The following is a 10,802-nucleotide window of genomic DNA, read 5'->3' on the forward strand; positions in this document are numbered from 1 at the left end:
TAATCGTTGTAGTAATTATTTATAGTAAATATAATTATTCAGGTAATAATTAATAAACATTATAAAAAGTGTTATAATTTCACTTTCTACTGAATATTAATAAAAAATTAAACACAATTTTCAAAATTATTGTCAAATGTAATCATATATAATTAAATATTATCCATTTATTGTGGCTATTTTTACCTTGAAAAAATATTTCTTTTCCTACACAGATTAGGAATCTTTTTTCTTTAACACAGTTTTAACAAATTGATCCTCATCCTAGCTAGATCAGTGAAGTTATACCTGGTGTCTATTATGTTCAGTTTGCGAATTTCTAATTAATTTCAAATTTTGTTTGGCACAACAGAATTAGACTCAGTTGTTATATAGGGGCTGGAACATCAAATTAAATTCAAACCTCTATCTATATGATAGCTGGATGAACTATGAGAAGAAACTTCAATTAAGGTTTTGTTTGGTCCACTAAGCCACTCTCTGGTTTGGTTTGTTGCAACAAAAATAGAAATCATTGTATTGGTTTAGGTATTTATAAAATTCTCATGAGGAAACGGCGTAAAATAAATTCAGAATTTTATACAAAAATTATTTAGTTTATTAATTACATTCCTCTATTTAAGAATATAATTATCATTTAAAGTTTATAATAAATTAATTTAATTAATAAAAATATCAAGATCATCAAATATAAAAATAATAAAAAAAAGTTCCTTATTTGTTGAGGCTGTGAAAATTACACATTTCACATTTCTTCGTAAGTCAACAACTTTTTTATTTAATTCTTTTGGAAAAAAATGACTTTTTAAAAAAATGTGTAATTCAAAAGAAGACATGGAAAAGTGAGATTTAAGCACCAGTCTTCACTCCATTTGCATTGATTGGCTGGTTAATAATTTTCTAATTTATTAAAAAATTAGGATTTTTCGTACTAGAAAAATGATAACAATGGTGAGTTGAAGAAGTAACTCTCTGATACTTTTTATTTTATTAATTAAAATATATAATAATTAATAACAAAAAAATAATAATTAATATAATAAATAAAAAGCATTAAACAATCATTTCTTCAAATGATTATTCCTTGAAATGATTATATTGTAACAAGTTCAATGTGGACCCGATATGTGCTTGGTCTCACAGGAAGTTGCCGTGTGTTGACGGGATGATGCATTAATTGACCCGTTGACAATCCACTGTCACCAGCAAAGTCCGTCCGCATGGCTTCGCCGCTTAGACCTGGAAAAAACAAAAGAACTGTAGTATTATAAGTGTAGCAGTCGTGGAGGAGGAGACGACGTAGAGGAAAGAAGAGAACTTTTTCCAAGAAGGTTTCGCTTTGTGAGTAGAAGAAGGGTGTTGGACTCACTGAGGTCGCTCTACTTCTTTCTCATCATTTCTTGAGGAAATGAATACAAATTCGTTTCCAGAGATTCTTATCTTCTTTCTGCTTTGTTTTTGCTCTTCTGTTTACGGGGGAGTGCTTCCTGACGATTCGCTTTTGCTGGAATTCAAGTCCTTTGTTTCTGATCCTCATGGGATTCTCTCCAGCTGGAACTCCAGTGGTGCCGATCATTGTTCATGGGTCGGTGTCGCATGCAACTCCAAATCCAGGGTTCTTTCCATCAGCATTATCGGCGGTGATAATGGGTTTGAAGGTAGTTCTCAGACTCTTTCATGTTCTGAGTCTTTAAAGTTTCCTTTTACAAGGTTTGGAATCAGGAGAAAGTGTTCTAATCGTGTTGGGAAGTTAGCGGGGAATCTATCACCGTTGATTGGAAAACTTAGTCAGCTTAGAGTTTTATCGTTGCCTTATAATGAACTTAGTGGTGAAATTCCCTTGGAAATATGGGGTTTAAAGAATTTGGAAGTGCTTGATCTTGAAGGAAATGTGTTTACCGGAAAATTGCCTTCGGCATTTGTTGGCTTAAGGAAATTGCGAGTTTTGAATCTTGGGTTTAATGTACTTCATGGGGAGATTCCCATTTCCTTATCAAAATGTGCTGGTTTAGAGCTTTTGAATTTGGCTGGTAATAAGTTCAAGGGGTCAATTTCCAGCTTCTTTGGTAGTTTCTTTAAGCTAAGGGGGCTTTATTTGGCAAATAATAAGCTGAATGGGACTATTCCAGCTGTCTTAGGAAGTAAATGCCAGCATCTTCAGCATCTTGATCTGTCTGGAAATTCCCTGTTTGGTGGAATTCCTGATGCTTTGGGAAATTGTCGGCAGTTGAAGACGCTTTTGTTGTTTTCGAATAAGTTGAATGGAGTGGTTCCTCCTGAGCTTGGTCAGCTTGGAAGGCTTGCAGTTCTAGACATTTCAAGGAATTTCATTAATGGTGCTATCCCTGCTGAGCTTGGTAATTGTGCTGAATTGTCAGTTCTTATACTTTCAAACCTTTTTGAGACGTGGCCGAATGACAGAAATAGGAGTAGAAAGATATCAGCTAATTTGCCAACATTTGCAAATCATGAGTACAATCATTTTCAAGGGTCTATTCCTACCGAGATTACAACCCTTCCAAAGCTAAGAGTGCTTTGGGCACCAAGGATAACTTCTGGAGGGAGGCTTCCAAGCACTTGGGGTCGTTGTGAAAGCTTGGAAATGGTGAACTTAGCTCAGAATGGTTTTGTTGGAGAAATAAACGGAGTTTTTGGGAGATGCAAGAAGCTTTATTACCTTGATTTGAGTTCAAATATGCTAAGTGGGGAGCTTGACAAGAAACTTCCAGTTCCTTGTATGACTTTCTTTGATGTTAGTCAAAACGAAATTTCTGGCACCATCCACAAATTTAATGACAATATTTGCTCACGTGTGCGCTCCTTGAATTCAGGTCTTGGTGAAGCCTGTGACCCAACACATGGTTACACATCATTCTTAAGATATAAAACTTGCCTTGCAAGCCATCTGCCATTCTCTGTTGCCAACACGGCAATGATTCACAACTTTAGTGGAAACAAGTTCACTGGTCCGATTCGTTGGCTGCCAGTTGCACCAGAGAGATTGGGCAAGCAGACTGATTATGCTTTTCTTGCCAGTGGAAATAAGGTTACTGGATTATTTCTTGGAAGGTTATTTAGAAACTGCAATAAATTACATGGAGTGATTATCAATATTAGCAAAAACCAGATATCTGGTCCTATTCCATTGAATATTGGTTCAGTTTGCAGATCTCTAAAATTTTTGGATGTGTCTGAGAATCAAATTTTGGGGTCCATACCCCAAAGTATTGGGGATTTGAAATTTCTTGTTGCCCTTAACTTGAGTGGGAATAAACTGCAGGGTCAAATCCCTGCTAGTCTCTATCGGTTAAAGTACCTAAAGCGCATCTCCTTGGCTGGCAACAACCTGACTGGAATTATCCCTTCTAGTTTCAGGCAGTTGCATTCCCCTCAATCATTAGAAATTACCCCAAACTCTCTCTCCGGCAAAATTTCAGAGAACACTGTGAAATTGGGAAATTTTACATCTTTTGTGCTTGAAAACAACAAACTCTTACGCCAACTTTCTTCTGGTTTCAGTAATATACGATCATTGTCTTCAAATTACCCAGCAGAGCCATCACGCTTGACTAGTGAGCTGATGAATTGTACCGATGCCCCAGGAAATCCTTTTCCTAGGTCTTGTAAAACATACTCCTTTTCTGCATCATCTCCACATCCAACAGAGGGCAATGGGGATCAACAAAGTAATGCAACTTCTAATCCAGAAACCAAAACTGGGAGTACTGGTTTTAAGCACATTGAGATTTTATCTATGGCATCTGCAGCGGCTGTTGTCTCTGTTCTTTTAGTTCTAATTTTTCTGTTCTTTTGTACAAGAAAATGGAGAACAGATGCCAGGGCTCAGGTATCTGAACAAAGGGAAATTACCGTGTTTGTTAACATTGGAGTTCCATTACTATATGAGAATATAGTAGAAGCCTCAGGGAACTTTAATGTGAGCAACTGCATAGGGAATGGAGGTTTTGGTGCCACTTACAAGGTTGAAATTTCTCCAGGGACACTAGTGGCTATAAAGAAGCTTGCTGTTGGAAGGTTTCAAGGTGTTCAACAATTCCATGCTGAGATAAAGGCCCTGAGTAGGGCGAGGCACCCTAATCTTGTAACTTTAGTAGGGTACCATGCCAGTGAAACTGAAATGTTTCTCATATATAATTATTTGCCTGGAGGTAATCTCGAAGATTTTATCAAGGAAAGATCAGCAAGAGCTGTTACTTGGAAGGTTCTCCACAAGATTGCTTTAGACATAGCCTCTGCACTTGCTTATCTCCATCATCAATGTGTTCCTCGTATTCTGCACCGTGATGTTAAGCCTAATAACATATTGTTGGATAATGAATTAAATGCATATTTATCTGACTTTGGGTTATCTAGGCTTTTGGGAATTTCTCAAACCCATGTAACCACTAGTGTGGCTGGAACATTTGGATATGTTGCCCCAGAGTATGCTATGACAAGCCGTGTGTCCGAAAAAGCTGATGTTTATAGCTATGGTGTGGTTTTGCTTGAGCTGATATCAGATAAGAAAGCCTTGGATCCTTCGTTTTCTTCACATGAAAATGGTTTCAATATTGTTTCTTGGGCCTGCACGCTGTTGCGACATGGCCAAGGGAATGATGTCTTCAATGCAGGGTTATGGGATTCAGCACCCCGAGATGATCTAGTGGAAATGCTGCACTTGGCTGCCCGATGTACAGTTGCGTCTCTCTCAATGAGGCCTAATATGAAGCAAGTTGTCCAGCAGTTGAAGCAAATTCAACCTGCCTAATGTTAGCAAGCCAAAGAAGCTTATGCGTGCGTGTTCGAAATGTAATTTGTACATTTGCAGGCATCCATCTGATGCTAACCTAAAGTTAATTGCTTTATGCTGTAACTTCAATAGCCATGTTCCATCTTGCATTAGGCTGATAGAAATTATCATAGTTAACATAGAAATGTTAAATGTAGAAACATACTGTATGAGGAATGTGATAATTGTTGTTCTTGCAGGAACAACAATATCATCCTATGAAAATTGTTGTTCTTGCTGGAACATCAATATCATTCTATGAAAAATATATGCTTCATATTTTTGCTAAAACTTTGTAGTTATACATGTGATTTGGGCTAGGCTAATTTATATGATTTTTATATTAGATCATTGAGGGCAGAAAATAGCTCATTAGAATTTGAGATTACCATATAAGCTATTCCTATTTCAGTAACTTTTCTATAGTTCTTGGGAAACAACAAGTTGTTGAGATGCAGTAGTAAATGAGAAACGTATCTTTCCTCTTGGTGTAGCAAGGTAAATTTAATAGGGGACATCTTGACTTGCTCGAAGGAGAGGTCCATCATTGAAATTTCTGATTCTGAGAGCTTCATAGGTATATATTAGTTCAACTGAGACTGGAGAACCACTCCCCCCCTCCACCCCCCATAAAAAAAAAAAGGTAAAAAATTACTCTTAAAAACTCCAACAATTTGGATATACATAATATTACATTATTTTCCATGGGAATTTACCCTACAATGGAGATTCAAATGGCGTATTCAAGGGCATTTTTAAAGTATAAGATTTATCCTAGTCTCATAATTTTCTTTATTTGTTTCGCATCTGATGCCTTCAATCAAAGATAATATGTTTTGGTTTATTTGCTTTTCCTTCCTTTATCTTTGCTTTTGTGATTTTTTTTTGGGTACTTGATTTGACAACTGGTGGATGGTATGGGCCGTCTATTCTACATTTTAGCACTGGTGGAGCGTAATTTACAGCTGCTTTACTTTCTTTTAGGTATGAATACGTGCTTTACACTTTTGTAATTTGAGTCTACACACACAGAGATATAGATAGACAGACACCCTGATACACTTTTATTATACATACCCTGATTACCCCTTACAAACCATAATTTTCATTTTCAGGTGCTCACTTTTCTCTAATATCTTTTTATTTGCTCTCTTTATCTCTGTTTCTGTGTTTTTTTTTCTTTTTTTGGGTTCTGACTGCTTGGTCTTATTTAGTTGTAGATCTCTTTTAATTTTTGTAGGATTTTAATTGCTCTTTCTCAGCTTCTACAATTTATCTGCAGTATTTTCAGCTCCCTGATTGAAACATCATGGCTTCCAAGCGTATTTTGAAGGAACTTAAGTATTTGCAGAAAGATCCACCTACTTCTTACATTGCATATTTTTCTCAGATGATTCATTTCTCTTCCAAGTGTAGTTTGAAGGAACTTGAGAATTTGCAGAAAGATCACCTAGTTCTGCAGCTCTGGTTTGTCTCAGATGATTCATTTCTTATTGGAGTTCTTGTTGATAGTATTTTGATTTCAGTTACGAGTGCTTGTTTTAAACTATAATGTCAAGCAATAGAGTTAAGGCTCTATATTGGTTGGAGAACAGCTCCTTTTGCTTATCTAATACTTTTTGAAGCATGCATGTCCTTCTTTTCTTAAAATCAAGATACCCTTTTCAAGTTTTCCTTTTTAATCAGGCGGCAAAGTGACAACTCCATAAAATTCAAGGCATCAGAGAGGTGTCAATTAGGCTTTTTTTCCCGTAATTTAATCTTGCACACGTGGGAATAATTTTTGCAGCATACTGCTTAATTTCCTTTTTGCACATTTATAAATACAGCTTCCTCCTCCCATATGTGCCTTACCCTTCCCTGTCTTTGACTCCTTCCTTTTCCTGATTTCTCTTATATCCAAACTACTTGTGTAAACATAAATCCTTCATTATTTCTCTTCTATGTTACCCAAAAATTGCTTGAGCCAAAAACTATACAGTAAGGAATGCTTGTTCACAGGTTTTGATTGTGTTTGCTTTTTAGTTCTTACCACTGTACCAGAAGCATCATCACCTCCATAGAAAGTAGCATGTGCATCCGACTATCCACCTGCATATCCATGAACTCTTTTGGTGTGGCTAGAAGGGTTATCAGATAAATTCCAAGGAAATCATTTCCTGCAAAGTATAGATAAACAGATTTCAGAATTTAGAAGTTAATATCTTTGTGATGATATGGCAACATAGAAGAGAAATAATAAAGGCTTTTTACTCACAAAAGTAGTTTGAAGTTGGAGAAATTAGTTGGATGGAAAGAGTCAATAGACAGGGAAGAGTAAGAGATGTGTGGGAAGAAGAAACTATTTATAGATATGCAGTAAAGCTGCAAAGCTTATAGCCCATGTATGCAAATATTTAATTATGGGATAAAATGGCATAATTGCCACCTCTTCTATGCCTAGCTATGGAGATGTCACTTACGCCCTCGAGGTTACTTGCCATTGATGTACCTTTAGTAAAGTGTCTTCTCCTGTGGTTGTCAATATGTCAAACTACAGGTAAAGAAGCTGATTTTTTTAAGTGTAATTTATGATTTCATTGTGGAGAAATGTGTACTTTTGTTGTAGATATGGTCTTAAATCAACATAGGATTGGCATTAAGATGGCATCATAGTCTAATGCACTGGCAGGAATGTCACCTTTGAATTTTATAGATGGGGTTCCACCTAAAGCTAAAATAAATCAACAATGGTCTCGGCGCTTTAGAGCTGCAAAAGATGCTGCTGAAGCTAGGGCGACAGTTTTTGGTTATAACTGACAACCCACACAAATCAATTTGGTTTTTTCGGTTTCGTTAATTCAGTTGAAAAACCAAAATGATGAACTCAACCGAACCAAAAGCATAGTGTCATTTTGGGGGTTTTGGCTGACTATATAACACCTAAACCTTTTAACCCTAATTTTCCTTTACTTTTCTCGCCTCCAGCAGCTAGATAGAATACGGACACATGCTTTCAGCTCCCAATCCCGTTTCTCTTCCTCTAAATGTGAGTGCAGTACATGACCGTCTTCCCTTTCCCCTCAGTTGAGCGGGGCCTTGACCCTCAGCCCTCACCCTCATGCCTTCACTTCAACCAACAGTTTGGCCTTCATTGCCTTGGCAGTTGGCCTCGGTTCTTCACCGATTGTATAGTCTTATGAATATGGATCTGCATGTGATGAAGATGGCACATGCATGCCCTGGTTCCTTATTGCCCCTTTAAACTTTAAAGCTTTATGGGTCTTCTCCCCTTGCTTTCTGTGATGGTGATTGTGATTGCCATTTTGGAACTGTTGGAACTGTTTATCTGTGATTGCCATTTTGATTGTGGTTGTGAAATGCGAATGCTGAGATTTTGAGTGTAATATGTGAAATTTTTTATGTTGAATTCGCTAATTTGGGCTTCCATAAGCAACGGTTTATAACCGAACCAAAGTGATATATTTCGGTTTGATTTGCTTCATTTATCCTATAAAAACGGTTTGGTTTAGTTTAATAATAATTAACATTTTGGTTTTTCAGTTTTTTGATATTTGCTCTGCCCTAGCCGAGACACTGTAAGATTTCTGTTTGCTAGTTTGAGTGGCTCCTTTTATGAAAGTACTGAAGTTACATTCCGACCCTTCATTCTGATGTGCTAGGAATCCGAGGAAGAAAGATTGAGAAAAGAATCTAAGGTGAAGGGGAATCTCTCATCTCTTAAAGGACAGCATGAAACATCTGATTCTAAGTTGTCTTCAACCATATGCACCATTTTTTATACTATTTTAGTGTTTTGCACTAAAATTGTGTAATATTATCTCCAACCTTTAACAATAATTTTAACACAAAAAAAAATATTTTATTTATATTCTTTTCTCTTTAATATTATATTATTTATTTTACTTTAATTTTATTTATATATTTCAGTAAAAAAATTTATATAATTTTATATATTTACTCTAAATATTTATATATTTATATTTTTATTCAAATATTTAATTATTTTATAAATAAATAAAAAAAATATATTAATTATAAAAATGTATTAATTAAATAATAATTATAAAAATATAAAATAAATTAAAAATATAATAAATTATAAAAGTTAAAAAAATTAAACTTAATTAAAAATATATATAAATTTTAAATTATATTATAATTTAAAAAAATAAAAAAAATATAAAATTTAAATTATATTATAAATTAAAAAAAAAAAGAAAATAGCGCTGGTACAGTGTGGCGTGACACTGTAGCGAGCGCCAAAATCCCGTTGGATTTTGGGGTAGCGTTAGGGGGCCATTTCCAACGCCAAAATGAAAATTAGCGCAGCGTTGGAGATGGCCTAACATCATCACTCTTGGCACCAATTTTTCCTCTAGGTATGCTCTCAATTGCACTTCAATATTGTATACAGATGAGGTTGAATCACAGCTCATTCCCTTCTAAGAGTGGACAAATTCCTTTCTTGTGTAGTAACCAAACAGACGGCATTGTCTATATGGTCTGAGTTTTCCCCCCTTTATAATTGGTTTTAGGCCTTTGATCTTCCTGCCCAGTATTTTTGGCTCTGTTTAGATTGATGAGTCCCACATAGAATTCTGGTTTATGATAATCAGAACGTATATTCGATTATGCTGTTCTCAGTATTGAGAGGTTAGTCGGTAATTCTATATAAATCTACTTCTGGGTTCCAACTCACTTTCCTTTTGGAAGATTCTAAAAATTTATTTGTCTCATGAGTCATGACACAGCTAGTCATGTTTACTGAGCCACCCAGTGGTCAGGCTGGCCATCTTGCAGCCGAATGTCGGAGAAGCCAGCAGATATGCTCTAAGGTGCTATGTGGCAAATGATACTCCAATTCACAATAACGAATATCAGGTTGGGAAAACAGATTCCTGAGTTTCAATTCTTTTCCATCTTCCTCTGTTATCTAATATCCTTTAAAATGAATAATTTTTTGGCCAGTTCCTCAACATCTGGTTATTGTGAGTATTTATGAATTGGATTTTCTGAACCATTCATTTGAGTTCAACCTTCAACATTTAGTTGACAATTTTGTGTTTCCATGTTTCTTAGTTGGCAAAGACTTTCTTCCATTGGAAATTATGGAGGTATGTTAAGCAGCCATGAATTGTTACAACTCTAACGAGTCTTGCTTCTAAGCCACTCGCTGAATCACGTTTCATTGCTTGCTTCTTGTTCTTTCTTTTTCCATTTGATTTCTGTAATCTTTCCTATCAAGAAAGCTAGCTTAACAGAGGAATGTTCTTTTTTATAAGAGACGAATTACTGAATTTAATAGTCTCCTTATATCTAAAGCCGAAAAATAATTGAATTAAATTGAATTTTTATAAAATTTTTTATTCCAAGAAAAAATCGATTCATTTATTTTTCATTCATGTCATGTCATGCCGTTCTTGCTGCCCAAAAGATGTTATTCGTCTCTCTATTTCTTCTTCTGAACTACTATTCCATTTCTTTCGGCTCTCTGTTGCTATTTGCTGCAAATGTTAGGCCCCTTAATCTCTGTCATAAATTCTCTTTTGCATTGATATATGCCGGCGATATGGAGCAATCAATCGTACTGTGTTTGAAATGATAAGGTTAGCTCAATAACTTCTGAGTGTTTACGCTACCAGTCCATATAGATTCGGCTTAAGAATATTGAAGATATGAGCTTAATAAATGATCCAGTTCTCTTGGATGAGTGCAAAAACTTCTTACCCTGTCGACGACATCTGCTAAAGGAGAAACCATAATTTGCAGAATAAGTGCAAACTTCATTTCAAAGTAATGATCTGCAGAGAGAATTTTCAACTTTTAGACATTTAGAAAATATAGAAAAAAAAAAAGAATTAAATAATGATTTTTTTTTATTTTCGAGACTATGAATATTGTAAATAAAAATTCATTTAATATAATTATTATACATAAAATATTAGATATTGATAATTAATCATGTGAAATCTATACAATAATCTTAAAATTTTTCTTAATTTATACATAA

The 10,802-nt window shown here is 35.2% G+C and overlaps 1 protein-coding gene and 1 long non-coding RNA gene across 3 annotated transcripts; both read left to right on the forward strand.

The window, feature by feature from the left end:
- Window positions 1-1,105: 1,105 nt before the first annotated feature.
- On the forward strand, window positions 1,106-8,331 carry LOC110614667 (LRR receptor-like serine/threonine-protein kinase RPK2). 2 transcript variants are annotated; one of them, XM_021756277.2, is made up of 2 exons: window positions 1,106-5,773; window positions 6,072-8,331. In XM_021756277.2, exon 1 carries the CDS (start codon window positions 1,409-1,411, stop codon window positions 4,766-4,768), a length of 3,360 nt encoding a protein of 1,119 aa, XP_021611969.1. In that variant the 5' UTR covers window positions 1,106-1,408; the 3' UTR covers window positions 4,769-5,773; window positions 6,072-8,331. The 2 variants fall into 2 exon arrangements, 1 of the variants encoding a protein (XP_021611969.1); XR_006350863.1 differs by lacking the exon at window positions 1,106-5,773 and adding an exon at window positions 5,784-5,904.
- A 736-nt stretch (window positions 8,332-9,067) lies between these two features.
- On the forward strand, window positions 9,068-10,089 carry LOC122723717. The gene is made up of 2 exons (XR_006350729.1): window positions 9,068-9,673; window positions 9,872-10,089. It is a non-coding gene; the product is annotated as an uncharacterized LOC122723717 (long non-coding RNA).
- Window positions 10,090-10,802: the final 713 nt, after the last annotated feature.

This window comes from Manihot esculenta, chromosome 5, assembly GCF_001659605.2.
Source record: "Manihot esculenta cultivar AM560-2 chromosome 5, M.esculenta_v8, whole genome shotgun sequence".
Taxonomy (NCBI): Eukaryota; Viridiplantae; Streptophyta; class Magnoliopsida; order Malpighiales; family Euphorbiaceae; genus Manihot; species Manihot esculenta.